At 50.7% G+C, this 20,918-nt stretch overlaps 2 protein-coding genes and 1 long non-coding RNA gene across 4 annotated transcripts in view; 1 reads left to right on the top strand and 2 right to left on the bottom strand.

Moving 5' to 3' along the window:
- Positions 1-21: 21 nt before the first annotated feature.
- On the bottom strand, positions 22-16,219 carry SLC35E1 (solute carrier family 35 member E1). Its single transcript, XM_036876138.2, has 6 exons — positions 15,741-16,219; positions 15,344-15,414; positions 13,149-13,286; positions 12,019-12,144; positions 3,199-3,444; positions 22-2,823 (listed from the first exon to the last, which is right to left on the bottom strand). Exons 1-6 carry the CDS (start codon positions 16,162-16,164, stop codon positions 2,593-2,595), a joined length of 1,236 nt encoding a protein of 411 aa, XP_036732033.1. The 5' UTR covers positions 16,165-16,219; the 3' UTR covers positions 22-2,592.
- A 78-nt stretch (positions 16,220-16,297) lies between these two features.
- Positions 16,298-18,098, top strand: LOC130679884 (uncharacterized). The gene is made up of 2 exons (XR_008992878.1): positions 16,298-16,600; positions 16,679-18,098. It is a non-coding gene; the product is annotated as an uncharacterized LOC130679884 (long non-coding RNA).
- Positions 18,099-18,130: 32 nt separating this feature from the next.
- Positions 18,131-20,918, bottom strand: part of MED26 (mediator complex subunit 26) — a 52,080-nt gene continuing 49,292 nt past the window's right edge. For both annotated transcript variants that reach the window (XM_036876122.2, XM_057489422.1), the window contains one exon: positions 18,131-20,793. In XM_036876122.2, the coding sequence (XP_036732017.2) occupies positions 19,150-20,793 (1,644 nt within the window). In that variant the 3' untranslated portion in view covers positions 18,131-19,149. The remainder of the gene's footprint in view (positions 20,794-20,918) is intronic.

The raw sequence follows: 20,918 nt of genomic DNA, 5'->3' as shown, positions 1-20,918 counted from the left end.
ACAAATTGGGACCCACCTTGATTCCCTGGAGACCATCGTTTATTTTTGGTAAATGCCATCAATGAGTATACACACAAATCATTCCCACAGAACAGTCTATAGCATTTAAGTCTTGAAATTTGAAAACAGGTGACCATTGGAAAAAAGAATTCACAATTTCAGATCTTTTAATAAAATCTAGTGTACTATGCCCTTAAAATATTTGGGTCTGGTTATGGCCCGGCAATAATAAAAGGGCCTGTTATGTGATGTATGCCAAATACACAATAAAATCCATAAACCTCAAGTGCTTCTTTACTTGAACATATTTGGCTTCTCTCCTCTGTAACAGGCATTTATGTTCCCTACAATGAATGACTTAAAATAAGGTGCTTAAAAATTCTACACCGAGTCTCAAAACAGTGAACATACACTGTTCAGAATGCCCTCTGAGCCTCAGTTTCCCCTTCTGTAAAATGAAGGCATTGCGTTGGAGTTAGTGTTGCAGGCCAGACCACATGGTGGATGGGAGCTAACTTTGCTGCCATAAGTCCCAGCAGTGAGGAGGGGTAGAGGGGGACAGGTCATTAAGTGGCTGGAAAACTGGCCTTTAAAGAGGTCCATGTCGGCTCCAAAACTTCAAGCCTCACAAGTATGTCATTGCTTTTTGATTTGGTGATTTTGGTCTGATACAATTGCTCATTCATTCCAGTGTATGTACGTACTGTAAATTTATGTACAGAATTAAATATCCCATGTATTAATTTATAACCATAATAAAACCAGTTGGTCATTTCCCTCCACCTGCAGATATTGTGCTAGAAAAGGAAAACAATATACAAATTTCAGCAACAAATTTCATTAAACCCAAGAGAGGCATAATTCATTTTGGAGTTCAATTATATGTTCAAGAAATCAGATACTATAATCATAAGGACGACTACTGTAATAATCTTTGTAGTGAAAAAGTATCCCCAACTGTTGTATTCACCAGTGAAAAATGGAGCTGCAGACTCTTACTGTCTCTGGTGAAGGCACTCAGCAAATTCTTTTCACCAATCACGCCCTTCAGGATTGCCGCCTCCCATTTCACACAGCAATTGTCTCAAAACATTGGGCCAAAGTAAGTAGAGACCAAGACAATGACAGAGGCAGTGACACCAGCCAAGCCAGCAGTCCCTTCAGTGGTCATCAAGTGACAACCTCTTGTGATGCCAGGGAAGATGACACAGACCCCAACCCAGACCTTGGCACTCAGGCTACGTGCTGGGATCACTTAATCTTCAAGAAAACGCAATTGTGCCCAAATGCAAACTTAATCTTGACCAGAGCACCTGACTCAGTGCACCAAATCGGAGTTTGGCACTCGCCCCTCCTCACCTCCATCAGGACATGATTCAGAGCCTGACAAACACAAGATCAGATCATGGCATCGAAGTGCTGTGGTCTTGTCCCATACACTACTGAGATGTTCTGGACTCACCCACTTCCAATGGCTGCAGTCCTTACAGAGATGCTTCAAAACACTTCACTGCTTCCTACTAAGTGCTAAAGTCGATATGACAGGCATCGCCAGTAGGAGCTTTTCTTGTTTTTAACCGTTTGAAAACAAAAGGGTTTTTGATCCACCAGGCAGTCCTCACGCGTCCCCTACTGGGGACCAAGGCATAACAGTACACACACGACTACAAAATGTTCTGTAGAAAAATGCAAGATCCTCATCCAGTCCCTGCCCCACTTCAGATGTCCCACTGGGTCATCACAGAAGTGGTGACGATGCACCAGAGAACGAGTATCCCAGAAGGAGAGCTGGAGACGCCCACACGACCTCCTCATGCTCCTCCTCCCAGGCCTGCAGGTACCACCTCCCTGCCATCCGCAGAGGAGAAATGCCCTGCTCTGGCAAGGGAAAGAAGGGAGAGAGGGGAGGGCAGCTGGCCTTCCCTCTGAATCTGGGCACACGCCACCTCTGCCATGCAGGTCAAAGAATTAGGTCCCAGCAGCTCAATGCTAATGGTGATAGCTTTTCACTTTGGAACGTTTGCCAGTTAAGTGCAAATGGCCACGAGGCTGATGGGGCACTGGGTCCGTCTTTGTTGCTGGAGGTGTTTTTAAGAACTCCGGCCCATCTCCTCTGCTCCACGCCTGCATCAGGCCTGTGCCTGTCTGAGCACAAGTCAGGCAGCTCGTCTGTCACTCATGAGCACCAGCCTGCACAGTCCCCTCTTAGGCCCCCAGGAAACCCCCTCTTGCCTACGCTGAGGCCTGTGTCCGCAGCGATCCCTCCTTTCCAGAGTTGTCTGGAAATGTCATCTGGAAAGCAGAACAAGAACTCAGAATACATGACTCGGAGAAGTCCGCACAAAAATGTAAAACCTGGCCAAGATCTCCACAGTGACACAGCCCCAGATGACAGACCCCAGGAAGAACAGGCACGGCCCACCAGAGCTCGAGGGCGGCGGTCCTCACTGCAGGGCCTGGGAACCCCAGGGTCCTCAGGCGGTTATGCACTGGCCCTTGGTTGGGTTGTACATTCACTGGTTGTCAAGTTTCTGGTACTGCTGGGGGGTGGGGAAGGGTGTCACACTGAGGTCCTGCCGAGCCCTCTGGACTCTACACATCATAACGGTTCAAACTGTACGAGTTTGGATAGCTCTGCCGGCTGTACTGGAAGTGGTCTGTTAAGATGTTGTTGCGGCCATACTGATAGTCCCCATGCGGGGAGGAGAGCAGGCCGTTGTGGGGTTTCTCCAGGGGGCTCCGATGGGGATCCTTGCCCCGCAGGTCCCCGGCTGTGATGGGGAGGAGGTGCTTCCGGGCTTGCTGGTTGGCATCATACTTGGTCTGCAAGGCGAGAGAACAGTGAGACAGCTTGCTCCTTCCCCAGGTACATGCACAGGACGATGGGAGCTTGTGGTTCACGGCCAGTGGCTCCTTCAAGGCCAACTCCAGTGTTGACCCAGCAGGACTTGGGCATGGCCAACAATCAGTTGGCCTTACTCTTTACACCAGAGAAAACAGCCTTTGTTGGGTGGGGGTGAAACCCTCTACAGAGCCTCAGCAGACCCTTGAGCCTGGCCCAGACCCAAAGCCAGTGAGGGGCGGAGCTGGGGGCCGGAACCCCGCCTCCTTGCCCCTGAGGCCCCTCCTCTTCCTTCACCAACGCTTGGTGCCTCCCTGGGTGTCGAGGGGACAGCCCCCCCCACCCCCCAGACTCACCTTGTTGTACAAGAAGACCCCCAGGATGGCCGTCATCATGCCCAGGACATTGGTGCTGGTGACCGGGTTCTGCAGCAGGATCAGGGACACCGTGATGACCATGATCCTCTTGGTGGCGTTGGCGACCGAGTAGCTCAGAGGGCTGATGAGGTTGAGGATGCTGAAGGCAATGACGTTCTGGGCAAAGTTACAGAAGCCGCTGACAGCCAGGAGCAGGAGCGTCCAGGGCCACTGAGACACATAGGTCTATAGGACGGAGGCAAGAACAGCACTCGGTCACATGCCTGCCCTGGCAGGTGGGGGTGGTGCAGACTGGCTTATTGGGGTCACATGGTCACCAGGGAGAAGACCCAGTGGGTAGTTGTGTGCTACGAAGTACTTCATGTGCACCACCTCTGACGTTCACAACACACTGCATGGCAATAACAACAGTAATTACCCCCATTTCCTGCAGAGGAAGCAGAGGCTTGGAGAGGGGAAGTCGGGTGCCCAAAGGGCCCAGAGTCCAGTGCAAACTAAGGCCTCCCCCAGACCCTGGACAGTGAGGGCCAGGGGCTCTAGGTTTAGCAGAACAAGGTCTGCTCACCGGACCCTGTCCCAGCCCGATGAGGCCGCTGCCACAGGACACCACAGGCTGGGGGCTTACAAACAACAGACATCGTTCCCCACGGCTTTGGGGGCTAGGAGTCCACGACGGAGGAGACGCTGCATCTGGCATGGGCCTCCTGGCTCGTAGATGGTGTCTTCCCACTGGGTCCTCACACGCCACAAGGGGCAAGGGAGCCATCTGGGGTCTCACTTTATAAGGGCACCAATCCCACTGACGAGGGCTCCAGTCTCACGACCTTGTCACCTTCCAGAGGTCCCACCTCCTGATCCCGTCACCATGGGGGTTGCCTTTGCAGGGGACAAACGCATCTAAGCCACAGCAGACATGGCGCACCGCATGGGGCGGGGAGGTCCTGGGAAGGCTGCCCGAGTGTACCAAGGACCCTGGGCTGGAAGCCCCCAGGCAAGCAACGGGGACACTGATCCCTGCTGAGCCAGCACAGGCTGCTGCTGCGAGTACCCAAAGGCACTGTGGCCTAGAAAGTACTTTAGAATAATCCCAAGCTGAACAACGTGTGGAGGTGATGCTACCGTCAAAACATGAGTTACCCTCTGACCCTCACTGGAACAAGGCACTCTGATCAAGGGCCCCCCAGAGGTCAAGAAGCCACAACTAGACAACATCTGGACCACAGAATCCCAAGAGCCTGGCTGACCCAGGACAGGCAGGCGGGCGAGAACTGGGGGGACGCCCATGCCGAGTGCTCACGGACCTCTAGTCAGGCCTGGGCGACAGAAGACGCGTGCATGGCCCCCATGCCTGCACACCTGCCTTGTCCTGCCTCAGTACCGGCCCCCCAGGCCAGCGAACGGGAAGACCTCTGCAGGCAGCACGCCAGCCATGAGGGCTCCAGGTGTCTGTCTCTGCAGGGTCTGTGGCCTAGTCTGGTGCTGGGACAAGCCCCATGTCCCTGTGCCCTGAGAGTAAAGCAGTCCTGACCCAGTGTGGCTCAGACTGAGGAGCAAGACCACAGTTGGCTCCCCCTAGGCAGTGGCATTTAGTGGCCCTTCCAGGGTGGGAGCTAGAGCAATCAGAAGAGCTGCTGGATTCCAACTCCACCACCCTCTCACGGCAGGAGGGAGACTGCATTGCTCTTCAAGGTGAGCAAGATACATTTAGGTGACCCGCGCAGGGTCATCCAGATTTTTGCCCCTCGCAGGGATGACAGCTCATTAGGCCTGCGAGCCCACCAGCATACCTTCATGGTAGGCTGGCCTGTTCTCCCCGGAGTCCTTCCCTGAAGTGATCGATAGAGACTTCTGAGATATTTTTACAAGGCAGCCAGCTGGCACAGATAGCCATCTCCCAGGGAAGGAACCAGGCCAATCCGGCTTAAAAAAAAACTGACAATAAAGCTGAGTGTTTCTTCCTCATGGTGCACAGTTCTGTGTTCTAACACACACATACAGCCAACACGACAACCCGCACTGAGAACAGCTCCATCGCCCCAAAGCACTCTCCCAGGCTTCTTTGTGTGAGCGCCTTCCCCAAGCCAGGCAGCCAACGGTGAGTTCTTCACATTGGGTCTGTCTTGGAGACCGTCCTATCTGGAAGTGGAAGGGTACAGCTTGCAATGATCTCACACAGGATTCTTTCACTTAGCAGGATGCCTGATAGGCATCCAAGTTGTCGTAAAGGACAAGAGTCGGCACCTTTTTTTTCCTGCCGGAAAATATTCCATTATGGGAACATATCAAAGATTCTTTGCCCATTCATCTGTTGAATGACATTCGGGTTTCAAGTTTCCAGTGTTGAGTGGTCACAAACAGAATTGCTATAAACATTTGTGTCCAGGCTTTTGTGTGAAGCTGAGTTTCACTTCTCTAAAATAAATGCCCTAATAAATAGGGAGACTGCTGGGTTATTCGGTCAGTGTATGTTTAACTTCACAAGAGACTCCCACGTCTTTCAGAGTGGCTGTCCCGTTCTGCATTTGCTCCAACATGTGAGTGCCAGTTGTGCCCCATTCTTGACAAACATGCCATTGTCAATATTTTTTATTCTGGCTGTCCTAGTTAAGTATGAAATGGTATCTTGTTGTAGTTTTATTTTGCTTCTTCCTCATGACTAATGATGCTGAACATATTTTACATGTCTATTTATATGCCATCTGTACAATCTCGCTGGTGAAGTGCCCATTCAAGTCCTTTGTCCAGTTTTAAGCAAGTTGTCATTTGCAAATATTTTCTCCCAACCTGTAGCTTGTCTTTTTTTTCACTTAATAGTGTCTTAACAGAGCAAAAGCTGTTAATTTTGATGAAGCCCCATTTACCTTTTAATTTTCTTTATGGACTTTGGTGTACTACAAACTAGTCTCAAGTCTTGAAGATTTTTTTTCCTGTTTTCTTCTAAAGATTGTTGTTTTAACCCTGAAATTCAGGTCTATAATATATTATGAGTTAATTTTGTATAACATGTGAGCTTTAAGTTAAGACTCAGTTTTTTTGCATATGGATGTCCGACTGTTCCAACACTGTTTGTTAAGAGATTACACTTTCTCCACTGGATTGCCTTTCAGCGTTGGTCAAAAATCAGTTATCCATATTTGTGAGGCTAGTTTCAAAGTCTCTGTTCTGGTCCACTGATTTATGTGTCTCTCCCTCACCAATATCTCCCTTTACACTAAGTCTTAGAATTAAGTAGTGTTTCCTCCAACTTTTTCAAACTTATTTTAGCTATTCCAATTAGGAAAATTTACAATCAGGTTTCATATTAAGAAAAATTACTTTATACATGTACATATCTATCTCCATACAAACACACAGATATGTGGATTAGTATATGTTAACTTTTTTTCATTATTGCCTTCCCCAAGGAGAAAACTCAAAGTTAAAATTTAAGCTAAGCAATTACTTATAATTAAATTAATACTGAAGAGTAAGATTTTGTTGGGTCAAGAAAATTCTATTTCTTCCTTTCAAATTTGTATTTCTTTTTATTGTCTTATTGCACTGGCTAGGTTGTCAAGTATGATGTGGAGCAGGTATAATGAGAGTGAACATGCTTACCTTTCTTCCTGAATTCAAGGGGAAAAAACCTTCCATCTTTCATCATTATTATGTTACCTATAAATGCCCTTGATCAAGTTGAGTAGTTTTTTTATTTCTAGTTTGTTGGCTTTTTAAAACCATGAACCATGTCAGATTTTGTCAAATGCCTTTTCTGTATCAGTTGATATGAACAGGTGATTTATTTTTTGTTAAACTGTTAACAGTAGATTACATCAATTTTCAGATTTTGAATTAGCCTTGTAGTCTTGATTTACATTCTGCTTTTGTCATGGTGTATTATGCTAATGCTTTGTTAAGAACTTCTGCCTAATGTTCCTTAGGAATTTTGGTTTTCTTAAATGGTTGCAAAACCCTTATCTTCTCTTTTCTGGAGAAGACTGTGTAGAATTGGTATTTTTCCTTAGATGTTTCATAGAATTTGCCAGTGAAACCATCTGGGTCCTATTTCTTTCTGAAGGTTCTAAATTATGAATTCAATTTCTTTAATAGCTATAGGACTGACTATTCAGGTTGTTTCACCTTGAGTGGGTGAATTTTGGTAGTTTGTAGTTTATAAAGAGTTGGTCTATTTCATCTATGTTGTTAAATTAATGTGCAGAGTTGTTGGTACATTCTTATCCGTTAAATGTCCGTGAGATCTATAGTGATATTCCCTCTTTCACTCCTGGTATTTGTAATACCTTCTTTTTTGCTTCAGCTGAAAGTATTTTCTATTTCTTTTGAGACTTCCTCTTTGGCCCGTGGATTATTTAGAAACATGTTGCTTAATTTCCAAGTGTTTGTAGATTTTCTTGTTTCCTTTCTGTTACTGGCTTCTAATTCCATTATGGTCAGAGAATATGCTTTGTATATTTTCAATTCTTTTGTTAACGTCCATTTTATGACACAGAGGACAGTCTATCTTGTTGAATGTTCTATGTATACTGGAAAAGAATGTCTATTCAGCTCTTGTTGCATAGAATGTTCTATAAATATCAGTGAGATATCCAGTTGGTTGATGGTATTGTTCAGTTCTTTATTCCTGTTGATGTTCTGTATATCTATTGATTCTGGAGATTCTGTATTTCCTGGATATAGAATCATGTGTTCACAGTTCTTCAGTTACAGTACCTTAAAAATGTTATTCTAACTTCTTCTGGTTTTCATGGTTTCTGATGAGAAATCCTCAGTCATTCAAATTGCTGTTTTTCTGTAAGTAATGCATCATTTTTCTCTGGCTGATTCCAAGAATTATTATTTTTCTTTTAATCTTTTCACCCTCTTGGTTCAAACTGGGTAGTTTCTAATGATCTACCTTCATGTTATTGACTCATTGTGCATTTGTGTCTATTCAGTTGAGTTTTTAAGTTACTGTTTCTAAATTGCTAAAATTTCCATTTGGTTCTTCTATCTTCCATGCTTCCCATTGTTTCAAGAGTATTCATCCTTACTTCTTGGAGCATGAATATAATCGTTGCTTTAAAGTCTTTTTCTGATAATTCGAGTATCTGTGTCATCTCAGTATTGGCATTTGTTGCCTTTTCCCACAAGACTTGGACATTTCCTGGTTTCTATGTATGGCAAGTAATTTTTTATTGTGTCCTGGGCACTTAGAATATTCTAAGCCTGCAGGTCTTATCTGACTCCTGTAAGGAATATTGATATTTTGTTCTAGCAGAGACTCAGTCAGGTTCAGGCTATGAGCCTGACCCACCTTCTATGGGTTGCAGTTCCAATGTCAGTTTTGATCTCAAAGCCTTTTCACTGGTATGTGGCTCCATCCTGAGGGAGCACTGACAAGTGGACGGCCTTAGACCTGGGCAACAGGCTATCCTGTAGTTCAGTTTTCAGTCTTTGGCTCACTGTTTAGGATCAGACTGTCACATGCACAACTCAGGGGCAAGGTCACTGTTCTGCGCTGCTCCCTCTCTACGATCTCCTTGGTACTTTCTGCTTCTCTAGGGTTCCCCCTTTCAGTCCTCCACTCAGAAAGCTGGGGCTTAATTACCCCACATGGCTGTGTCCTTCCCACAACTGCATCTCCATTCTGTAGAATGGCCAAGCAGTGGAAGGACAAGGAGAGAAAAAAAAATGCAACAGGGGTTAATCTCATCCTGTGGCTGCGGAGGGAGACTGCCCAACCTCAGCATCTCGAGTGCCTATGGGGGGACCCTCTGCCGCCACCACCATGGGACTGCCAGATGCAAGGAGACAGAGATGACACAAGAGGCCCCAAAGGATCTTCCCCACTCTCTTGAAGCATCAGGAATTCCCCTTTCTCACTCCCTGAGCCAGAATTAGAAGGCTTCTCACTCTGTTCTCCCTCAGTGTTCACTTCTGCATTTCAGGATACCCTGAGTCCAGGTTAGAGATAAAAGAGGCAGAAGAAAGGCGAACTTACTGTGGGCTCAGAGGTTCTCTGACGTCTGGTCTTCAACCCCAGCCTGTCCTCTCCCATTCACTTTGCAGTTCTTAAATAGCTACTTCCCACGTCCTGCTAAAGCTTTAAAACAGGGCCTCCTGCTCCACAGGCTGGCCATTCCTGCCCAGCTCCAGCTGAGTTGTCAGCAGCATGGCTGGGGAAGTTTGGAAACTGCCCACTGTAGCCTTTGATTCTTCATAGGCTGGAGCAGCAGACCCCAGCTGATATTGTTGTATCTGAGCCTCTTCCTTTATACTAGGGAGCACAGCACTGGGACAGAGCTAAGTCACCTGGCATCTGTGTGGGGGACACAGGGCAGGGAGGAGGAGCCCAGAGAGGTGGAAACCCTGCCTTCTGTTACAGCATTGTCAAATACTGGGTGCTCCCAGCACTGCAGTTAGAACATACAAGGGCCCCATCAAGATAAAAAATGTGTATGCCCTCAACAAAGAAAAGAGGTTACTAAAGGTGTTATTTTTAAGTAATCACTACAATAAAACTAAAAAGTGTCTTGAATACAAGAGACCACAGCAAAGGCTATATATACATGTTTGTGCAGGTGTATCCGCACAGACACCAGAGTTGTAACATAGGACAGTGTAAGAATGCCAACTGGCTAATAAATCGCATAAGAAGGACCTAAACAGATCAATATGGAGTGATCTCCAGGCCATTACAGAGTGAAAGAGCAAGGTGCTTTTTTCTAAGTACCTAAAAAGGCACTTTTGTGTAAGGAGGAAGGAAGGCATTTGTACAGATTTGCTTCTATTTGCAGAAGTGAAACACTAGAAGGAAAAGTAAGAGCATAAAAGTGGCCGCCAGTGGGAGGAGGGCGAAGGCAGCAGGGACTGAGGCCAGGCTTCTTTGAATAAACTGTAGCATATCGTTGGGCTTGGAAATAATGGGTTCGAACTGCACCTGTCCCCTTACAGATTTTTTTCAATAACTATACTGGAAAATTTTTTGGCAATCTGCAACACTTTGGAAGAACATTTTCTTTTCCCTAGATTTACTGCAAGAATACAGTGTATATACTACATATCACACAGAAAATGTGTGTTACTGAACTGTTTATGTTATCTATAAGGCTTCTGGTCAACATTAGGCTATTAGTGGTTAAGTTTATGGGGAGTCAAAAGTTATATGCAGATAACTGTGTGTGTGTGTGGGTCAGTGCACTTAACCCCTGCATTGTTCAAGGGCCAACTGTGTGAAGATCCGACATACTCAGTTGGGGGGGAAAAGAAAGCAATACCTGAAAACAGAGGACAGACAGAAGGAACCCAGAAGCACGAGATGAGGATGGGGGCCCAATGAGAATGATCATTCCAAGTGCCCTCAGGACACAGTGTTCCAACTGCACATCTTTAATGAAACACGTTCTAAGGACAAATAGAACCGCATTCATTTCATACTTCCTTCAGGACTCCACCTGCAGTGGTCCTGTGGGGATTCTAGCTCTGCAGTGATTTTGTGTGTATGCAGTAGAATCACGTGTAAAAATGATCAGGTGCGGTGAACCAAGAAGGAATGTTGTGAGGAAACAGATCAGAAAAGATACAGAAGATATAAATAAAACGGTAATGAATCCCGTGTCAAGTTGGAATTGGAACAAGTAGGTATGAATCTCTCCCGTCCTCTCCCGAATACATTTCTCCTAGTTTTTTATAAGCAATGACAACCCAACAGCAGTGAGCACACATGGCACTCACGTTGTGTCTTTAAGCACCATTCTCCACTAAAAGCAACCTGGTTCCTGAAGGAGTGGCTGATTATAGGTCTGGGACAGAAGATGAATATGACAAGGAAGGACAAAAAGCTCTCAGAGGTTGATGTGTGCTGTCAGAAGGGCCCAGGGTCGACAGCAAGCGCTCCACTGGCCAAGTGAGGATAATTTGACTATGGGAAAAATAGGTGCAACAGACAAACACATGAGTTCACAATGAGATGGAAAAAAAAAAGCAATAGAACTCTCCGTCACTCTATCACAAGACCAAGCAAAATGAAAAAAAACCTCAACTCACTGGCTAATGTTTCAAGTAAACATTTTTTAAAATTTAGGAAAAAAATCTACCTATTTACTCTTAAACTGCTTTTCCTGTACTGTACTTCAAGGTAACAAACTAGTACTGGATGATGACGGAAAGTTCTTCACAGAAATGTTACAGCTTGTCAACAGGGAAGGGATTTTGGAACACAGAGCCACACAGTTCCTCCTCTGGAAGCCAGACAGAAGCTCCAGCACATCCACAGGTGGTACTGAGTGTTAAAGGCCAAGGTCAAGAATCTAGTCAGACCTCATTAAGATTAAGTAAGTCCTAATAAACATTATTCCAGGCCAGGCCCGCGAGAGCCACACCCACTTCCTTCTTATCACTGCCACTGGCCTTAGTTCCAGCGCATTCTGGAAGCTGGCCCTGCAGGAGGTGGGGAGATGCTCTTTCCCGACCTAAGTGAGCTATGGATACATCTGCAATAAAGGGGAATGTGGGCACAGATGACACTAAGAAAGGGCTCAAGCGGTGCAAGCAAAGTTTTAAAGTCGCCCTTGCTGGCAGTTTTCTTCCTTGATTCCACTGGCACAAAGGCAGCCGTCGGCACCTGGGATCTAGCACACTGAAGGAAATGCAAAGGAAGCCGACTGCCTCCACAAGTCAGGACAAAGAGCTGAGTGTTAAAAGAGCTGGCTGTCAGAGGTCCCAAATGCCCCAGTCAACATGGAGGCATAACTCTCTGATAAAGCACCTACTTTGGAACCAGTCAAGAAAAGGGTGTGCCCTCAATGCTGGCCGACTCACCAGGTCACTGCTGACCAGGAAAGCCGAAAGGTCCACCAGGACCCACGTGGGTATCATAAAGAAGACAGCATGGCAGCCCAAGATGTTCAGCAGCCGGAGGTGGTGGATACGTGAATCTCTCAATACCTGAAGAGAGAAAACCTCTTTAAAGGCCAATAAAAAGTATACATGGCAAGAAGAGCTCCAGTTACCCAGGCCCAAAACACTGACTATACATGAACTTGAACATCTGATCTTTCTGCCAAACTGGGAAGTGCCCCTATGGTGAGACACAGACCATGCCCAAAACGAGCATATCTCATGAAAGACCAAGAAAAGAAAAAAAAAAACTTGCAACATCCAATGCTGGAGAAGCTGTGGTGAAATGGGAACTCTGAATTCCACTAGTTTATATCTGAATTGATATATTGCCATTCCAAAATACAACTAGGTAAAGTATATCAAGAACCATAAACATCTCAGACCCTCTGACCCAAGAACTGTAAGCCTATCACAAAGAAAGAACCTGAGGCACAGAAAAATGTTATGTACAAAGATGTTCACTATTGCATTATTTATAATGAACAGTTTGTAATAACCTACATTTGCAATATAAAAACTGCATTAACTGTGGTACCTGGACATAGTGTGAATATTATAGGAGTTAAGAACAACAGTAAATGATATGGAAGAATGAGTTACTATATGTTACAATAGTAAGCGAACAAAGCAAAAATTTTAAATGTATCTATAATACTACAACTCTAAAAACTATGCAGAAAAAAAAAACCCTAGCATTAATTATTTTTAGGGGACAGTACTGTGAGTTTATTTAATAGCATGGAAACCCCTGGGAAGAGGGCAGAGCTCTTGATTCTTCATCTCTAGCATCAAGGACAGTGCCTGGCACACAGTAGGTGCTTCATAGGTTTTCTGATTATTTTTCACTGAGCTTTTCTCTATTTTTTCACATTGTGCATATGCTAATTTGATAACAAAAAACAAACTAAAAAAAAAATCAACTAGTAAAGTAGCAAAAGGGCAACAGGACTTTTTTTGCTTCAATGCCACAGAAACCCCTACTTGGCCAGTTTTTCATGTCACCCATTAACCTCAAAACACCACATGCACCCACGATGCTGCTCAAATACCTTTTTGGAGAAAATATTCTGCAGCGAGAAGCACAGCGTGGCAGCAAGGGCACTGACGAGCCCCCATACGTCGAACGACAGCTCGGTGACGGTGGCCAGCAGGACGCCGCCAATGATGGGGATGAGGGACAAGTACACCTGCGGGGGAGGGCGGGCGGGGCTGACGCGGCGGCTGGAGCAGAGCCCCCGCTGTCCTCTCCTCCCCCGCCGAAGGGACGCCACCTGCCCCTTTGGGCAGCAGTGTGAACTGGGGCAGCGAGGCTCTGGGGCAGGGCAGAGGGGAAGCAGGTGGTTCTCGGAGAACCTGCGGGCGGGGTCGGTGACTGTGCCCAGCCCCACTCCCTACACCATCTCCCCCGTTAGAAGCCCCTGCTCTGGGTCACAAACTGGGGTTGGTCCTAACATCTGTCCAGCTGCTGCCACCAATACAACCAAGGTCCGAAACGCTGACTCCCCCAGAGGCTGGTCATATGCTGGGATCTTTCTGGCTGGGACACGGGTCCGAGGCTTTCCTAGCTGGAGCGCCCCTTCCTCCTCAGGGCTCCCTTCACACACCAGGAGGACATTCCAGCCCACCTGGCCGCAGGTCCCGTCAGTTTCCTCTGCGGCGTGTTCTCAGGCACAATGCTCCCCACCCACTACAGGTGCCCCTTACGGTCCTTCAGGGGAGGCCTTTTGTCCACTGCTCTATCCGGTGCCCAGCACATAGCCGGCCAAATGGATGAATAATGAGTGCCGTGGTGGGCCTTCTGGAAGGGGCAAAAGCCTTCCGGCACCTGGTCCGCGGAACAGCCTGAGCTCTGGCAGCTGAACCGCTTCCAAATGCGAGAGACACAGGAGCCATCCCTGCATCTGGCTCACCCCTCGCCTACAAAGGACGGTCTTACAGCACGGTGACTTCAGGTGGGGGCGGTGAGGGCTCTGGGGGAGTCCCAAGCCCGAGGGAGAGGGCTCTGGCCTGAACGACCTGAATTCCAGCCCCTCCCACCCCCACCCCTGGCTGCGGCCCTCGGGCATGTGACTCTCTCGTGAAGTCCTATTTCTTCTGCAGAGTTCAGTAATGACGATTACCTGACTATCTGCCTCACAGGGCGGGTCCACACTTATTCTGTCTTTATCATTGGGTCTCTTGCCTAGGCCAATACCCCGTCTTTCCTCACTGTGCATGGTGCCCAAGCCGGTACAATGTCCCAGGCAACGGGGAAACCTGATAAACACGATGTGTTATCGAGTGATGCGGCTGCACACTTCCTGGCCAACTGCGGCTGGGGTGACAAGTCACACACACCTGAATCCCCCCTGGGGGCGGTTGTGGAGCATGCCCAGGTCTTGCGAAGAAAAAGGCTGAAATTAAAAAATCAGCCAGAGATGGCCCGATTTCTATAAGCTGATCAGGGCACTGCCACTCTTGTTACATAAAATACAGGAAGCCGGAAACCAACCCCGTAGAAAGAGGCGCTCTGTCCAGCATGAAATGGATTCCAGCTGGGACAACGGCAGTGCGAATTCCACTTAAGGACACAGGGCAAGGCTGTCTCTGGCTGAAGCCACAGCCTCTCTCACTCCAAGCCAGGAAATACCCTGGCTTGGCATCTTGAACAGACCCTGGATTGTGCCCAAAGCATCTTCCTTATGCAGCCCTGGGTTCTGCGTGTTGCTTTCATTTCCATTCCCAGACATTCACAATTCCTGGCTGTTTTTATTTCGAAGACTGCTGGATTTTGCTAAAATCAGACTCCTTTCTGATTTCTAACATCTCCGGTTCTGACGCCAGAAGTCCCCACCCTGACTGTTGTCTCTTGCAAAGAAGTGAAACTCTGTTGGAGTTCCATTTTAGCACAGAGTCAGACGCTCCATCCCTGGTCTCACTGTTGGGGCACGGGATGTTTGGCCAAGGTGGGACCAAGGGTTCGCTCACCAGCAACCCCAGGCAGGGAGCCAACAGGTAGGAAAGGGGCAGCGGTACCCACTGAGACCACACAGCAGACACCTCATGGGCACGCATCCCACTCACACTGCCCCCAGGATAATTCCGAACGTTAGCGGCAAACGGGCCACCAAAGTCCTCTAAGCGGACTTCCTTATTTGACAGGAAGCCAGGCAGCATGCACACCAGGAACCTGGACCACGTCACCAGCTGGGCAGCAGCTGGGAAGCCCGCGGACCCCCACCTGCCCAGAGTCCTCCTGGGTTACCTTGGTGCTCTGCTTCTCCTTCATGATGACCCGGGACAGCAGGACCACCCAGATGGGCATAGTGGCCTTGACTGCAAAGAGAGACGAGGGGCGCTCAGGGAGCAGTCCTAGTCCCAAAACTCACCCTGGCGGCCTGTCCCAACTCCACCGGCGGGTTGGGAGGCCTTGGCAGCCCCTCAAAGTTCTTCAGCCCTTTTCTTTCTGTGGGGCGTCCCCCCAACCCAACAGTTATGACCTGCCCTGCTCAGCTCCTAGCTCCCTTCTCAGCCCTCTCTTCCTGAGACCCTTGTGCGTGTCTCTCCACTGCAAAAAGCCTGGGCGGCCCCAGCGCCTTCCGAACAGAAGCCGATTTCTCGGCCCTGCGGGCGCACTCCCACCCAAGCGCCGCGGCACCCACCGGTGTGCGCGTAGGACACGGGCACCTTCCAGATGCTGATGTGCGCCGACACGGAGGCGAAGTACTTGCCGAAGGCTAGCGGCAGCACGTAGCGCGGGTAGAAGCGCGGCGGGAGCAGTGGGCCGGGCGACGGGTGCGAGCCGGGCCCCGGGCCCGAGACGGGAGGCGCGGGGGGCACGCGCCAGGCGCGCAGCAGCGGCGGGAGCCCCGCGCACAGCGCCAGGATGTGGCACAGCGACACGGTCACGGGGAACGGGAAGGCGCTCAGGATCACCTTGTTGACCACGTTGCCGCCCGCGCTGAGCGCGTACCACAGCAGACACAGCGCCGCCACCCGCGCGCCCTCGCGCGCCCCTCCGCTGCCGCCCGTCGTCCCCGGGCCCCCCACGCCCGCTGCCCCGGCCGCCGCCGCCGCCGCAGCCATCCTGTCCGAGCAGCCGCCCCTTCCAGCCAGTCCGACGGCCCGTCGCCGGGCGAGGGCGGGGCCGGGGCCGGGGCCCGGGCGGGGGCGGGCACGCCGGCCGACCCCGCTCCCCATTGGCCTCCGCTGGCGCGTCACCGCCTCGCGCCGGCCGACGCGCCCGCCATCACGTAGCAAGCTCAGGCCCCACTTCCCTCGGGTGAGCTTCCGGCGGGGGCGGGACCCACCGCGGAAGCGGAAGGAGGGGAGCACACCGGGGGTGCGGCGGAGCTGTCGAGCTGTGGGGCGGCTCGGGGCTCGGGAGCTGGATGGAGCCCGAGCTGAATGGGCAGGAGCGCCGGGGCTCCGCCGCGTCTGCGCCCGCGAGCGGGCCGTTGAGCTCGCCGGCCGAAGCTGGACATCCGCGCCGCATCAGCGCCGTGCAGCTGAGTCCTGATGGGTGTGCAGCGGTGGACGCCGATGGGATAAGGCCAGACCTTTCGGGAAGAGAAACCAAGTTGTGGAAATCTCTCCGCAGGTCCAGTACTTTATACAGTCCGGAAGCGGGCTCCCGTGGCCGGACTCCGACGGAGGCTTAGACCAGAGCGCCGGGACCCCGAGACGGGCGCTGTGAGGCAGGTGTTACAATCGCCACTTAACGGACGGACAGACCGAAGTCCAGGGAAGGGAGGCAACTTGGCCTAGGGCCCCTGGCCAGTTCGGAGGCCGTGGCCGCGACAGCCTTCTCGGGCACCCGTCTCCAGGGCTCTGCAGGACGGGGAGGTGGCCGCTAATGCCCAAGGACACGCCGGGATAGAGCAGCCCCGAGCCCCGGCGGAGGAAACAAATGTGGCGTTTTCAGCAGAGTGATCTTACACTACTTAAAACTTTGTTTAAAAAAATCATGTACTCACTTTTTTGGGGGGTGGGTGGAGTTTAAAATGACCTTCTACAGCGTTCTTAGCAAATCAGAAAGTGACAACCCATTGATCCCCAGAATTTTGGAGGCAAGTACCAGCTTAAACTTGTGTTCTCAAAGGCAGTCTTTACCCTGGGACTTAATTGGATTACTCACACACCTTGCATGCCCAAGACAGGACGCCTGCACACGAGTGAAGTGATTGGTGGCCCAGAGCCACCCAGCTTTCAGATGGCAGGTCCGGAGTTAAACCTCTGCTCTTGTTCAAAGCTCCTTCCCTCAATAGCCCTTTTCTTGGGGGTGTGGGGTGTCCCACACCAAGGCTGCTTCAGGAATCCCTGCTGGTTCTGGAACTGGTTCAGAGTTGACCGAATGCCCCTGGACTCCTTGGGTTGCCGTGTGTGTGGCAGCCCTATTAAGGGGTAGCTACTACCTCATCTGTAAAATTAAAATAGGTATGTCCAAGATGACCTCTTCTGGAGCAAAAAACCTGGAAAACCAAAGCCTTAACTTAAGGTTTCAGGGATGAGGTGGAAGAATAAAAGATTGTCACCTCATAGTCAAGGGAGAAAAGTTACCTTTCAAAAAAAAGTACTAGCCAGATACCAAGATAGCCCTGGACCTGCGTGGGGAGCTGGCAGCCTCAGGTCAAGGCCAAGGGGTGCATTGCCATACCTGGCTCTGAGCCAGGCTATCAAAGAATTAAAACAAGGTCATTGAGACCTAGACCATGAAATCTGCATGGAAGGGCATCTCTCTGGCAGGTGAGGCTTGGGTGGAGACAGTATAATGTTTCCTGATGTGGACCCTTGGTCTCTGTCTCCCACAGCTAAAAGGTGACCTCAGAGGTGGAGAGGTAACATGGCCCTGAATGAAAGGCAGGCGGAGGTCAGTTCCACGCACAAGGCTAACAGGCCGACTTGGCTGCTATGCCCTGCCCGTGGGGCCCTAACCTTGGACACTGAGTCCAGTTCTTCTAGATGAATCCAGAAAAGGCTGATTTGGCTGTTAATGGATCAAATTAGAAATGATTCTCAGACCGGTTTGTGCAAATGTTTTTTTTTATTTCCACATTTATATCACAAGGTGTCCACTTACTGGACCAAATAGCAAAGTTGCTCCCTTCTGTGTCCTGGGAACACAGAAGTCTAGGTACTGTACATTCACTAAGGCTCCTTGTTTTTGCAAATCGCGTTTATGACAAATAACCATAAGGCAAACGAATCTAAAGGAATGGTTATGAGTGTTTCCAGCGTACAGACAGGTCTCCTCTTGCCCTACAGTACAGCTTACACACCAGTAGCACCCACAGTTACTCTTGTTTTGGGGAGAGAAATCTAGAAAGGTAAAATCTTCTAGATAATGTGCAGGAAATGAAAAGGGAAAAAGGAAAATTATTTGGCTGGTGGTCAGATGGAAGAAGACGATAAAATAAACTCTAGAAAACTTAAGTTTTTGCAGCATTTCTTTTAAAACTGAGTTTTAACTGAAACTGGGTATAAATGTGTGGATGCACATGGAGTGTGTGGCAAACTGGCTGGCCAAGTGGCCCACCCCCTGTCAGCAGCTGACTACAGCTGAGAAGCTTCTGACACTGTGACAGGGATGCCACTGGGTAGGGGGCAAATGGAGGCCACGGTGTTGCCCACTGCCTCAGACACTCGGGGCCAAATGGAAAAACAGAAAACGCCAACACATGAGATGCGTGCTTGTTTCTGTGTTAAAGGTAATCTCTACCACCGGTTTCCTGTGCCTGCCTGCAACTGAGTTCCCAGCTCCTGGGTGCTGGAAGTGTCGGCACCTCTACCAGGCTGGGGGACTAACGCTTTTTATAGCTGGTTTGCTATAGAGTTCTGAACTCACTTTGTCGGCCTGCCTTCCACACGGTCCTTCCTTTGCAATTTTGTTAGTAAACTGGTAGCAGCATTTCACAAAAGAAGGAGAGTTTTGAGGGAAGGGTGCAGAGAGACCTTGAGACTCCTGCCCCCTCCCACCTGCCCCGGCCTGGCTCCCAGGATTCCCAACCATTGGAGGCAGCCAGGCCAGCCCGCCAATGCAAAGTGGGAACGCACTTAGAGGCCAGTGGCCGGTCAGTCCAAACAAACATAAGGCAGAATGTTCAACCGCCCGTCATCGCCGTGCGGGTCGAGCGATATGCACTGCGTCCAGTCATACCAGTTACCCTGTGTGTCCTGACACCCGTTCACCCCTGGCCACTGGTGGGCCTGGATTCTGTCCAGATCGTCCTGTGTGACCTCGCGGGTCAGCCCTGGCAGGGCTGCAGGTGGGCCGTGAGGCACCAGCACGTGCGGCTTCCTGGCCCCGCGCCGGGTGCTCTCCTCCTGCTTCAGGTACTCGGACATGAAGTGGTGGGCCCCCGGGGTCTGAGCGCCCGACGATGACAGCAGGCTGCTCTGCCGGCTCAGGTAGGACTGGATGATCTCATTGCGCGACAGCTCCTTCCAGTTCGTCTGTTCAAAAGGGCTCTGGAGGCTGGCCTTGGCCTCAGGCTTGTCCAGCTCTGTCCTGGGCTGCTCCGTGTGCAGCGGGCTGTCGGCCCGCACTGGCTCTTTCTGGGTCAGAGGTTTGATCTGTCTGGTCATGGGGTCAAAGGTGAGCTTCCGCTCTTTTAACCGGACAGGCTTGACCCCCGCCTCAGCTACCTGCCCGTCCAAGTTCACCGTGTAGTCTCGAGGCCGGTACCTCTTCTTCTTTCTGCTGTCCGAGCCACCAGAGGAGGCGGCATCGCTGTCCGCCTTGGAGGAGTCCGGGGAGAAGCCTGCCCGGGACAGGAGGGGATCAGCCGGGGACAGCCCCGCCTTGCAGCCTGGCCCCACCAGCCGCTGGTGGCCCTCGGGCTGCTCCAGCCAGCGCACTGGGCTCTCGGCGCTGGGCAGCAGCTCGAGCCGCCTGACGGGGGGTGTGGATGGCTGGGCCAGCGGAAGTGGTGATGGCACCTGCGTGGCATCCAGCGACTGGGACCATTGCAAGGGGCTGGGCACGGAGCCTCTGGGTGTGTATGGGCTTCGCTGCCGGGCAAAGGAGCCCTCGTGCAGTGAGTTCCGGGGACTGAAGGAGCAGCGCGGTGGCCCCTTGGGGTGCGGGGGGCCTGGGGTCTCATCCACCCTGTCCAGCTGCTGCAGCACTACAGCCTTGGCCGGCAAGCAGGTGCTGGGGGCCTTGCCCAGGCCCGGGGAGCTGGTGTGCGGCCTCACAGCATTGACGGGGATCTTGCCGCTGTGCTTGTCATTCTCGCTGTGCTCCAGCTCAGGGCCCATGTGCCCGCTGCTGTCCAGGGGGCTGGGGAAGCTCTCTGGGCTCCCGCCGATCCCATTAGTGGGGAGGGGGGAGGAATTGGGCACCAGGGAGTCGTGGCTGGCTTTGGAGACCTTGGGAGGTGGCCCAGGGTGGCCGAGGTCACGCTGGTCCCCTCGGCGCTTGCGGCTGCCTAGCCTGTCCAGCCGTGGCCCAGGCAGCCTCTGGATGTCGTTGCGGTTCTTCAGGTCGTGGATGCTCTTGGGAGTGCCGGCCGCTCCCCCCTCGGGCCGGCAGTTATGGGCACCCCCGTTGGCAGAACCGGGGCCGCCTGCCAGTCCCCGCAGCGCCACCTCATTCTGGTGCACGGGCTCGATGAGCTTCTGCCAGCTCCGCAGCAGCTTCTTGGCCCGCTTGGCAAGCTCCTCGTTCTTCGTCTTCTTGCGGACGTCGTTGATGAGCTTCCCAAGTCGCGTTTCCTACAGTCAGAGAGATGATGACATGCTTATGGGACAGGAAGTCCCCGTGAACAGGGAGCTGAGCCAGAAACAGTGGGAAGGGCCCCCTGTCTTTAGTATGGCCCCTGTTGACTCAAACTGATTTC

The sequence above is a fragment of the Manis pentadactyla genome, chromosome 12 (genome assembly GCF_030020395.1).
Source record: "Manis pentadactyla isolate mManPen7 chromosome 12, mManPen7.hap1, whole genome shotgun sequence".
NCBI lineage: Eukaryota > Metazoa > Chordata > Mammalia > Pholidota > Manidae > Manis > Manis pentadactyla.
Note: the sequence above shows the minus strand (reverse complement) of the source record. Positions and strands in the feature narration are given on the sequence as shown.

Coding starts and splice junctions, on each gene's coding strand:
- SLC35E1 (XM_036876138.2), bottom strand. CDS start 16,164: ATGGCTGCGGCGGCGGCGGCGGCCGGGGCAGCGGGCGTGGGGGGCCCG. Junction 15,415..15,740: donor CGTGTCCTACGCGCACACCG/GTGGGTGCCGCG, acceptor CTCTCTTTGCAG/TCAAGGCCACTATGCCCATC. Junction 3,445..12,018: donor TCCTGGTCAGCAGTGACCTG/GTGAGTCGGCCA, acceptor TCCGTCCTATAG/ACCTATGTGTCTCAGTGGCC.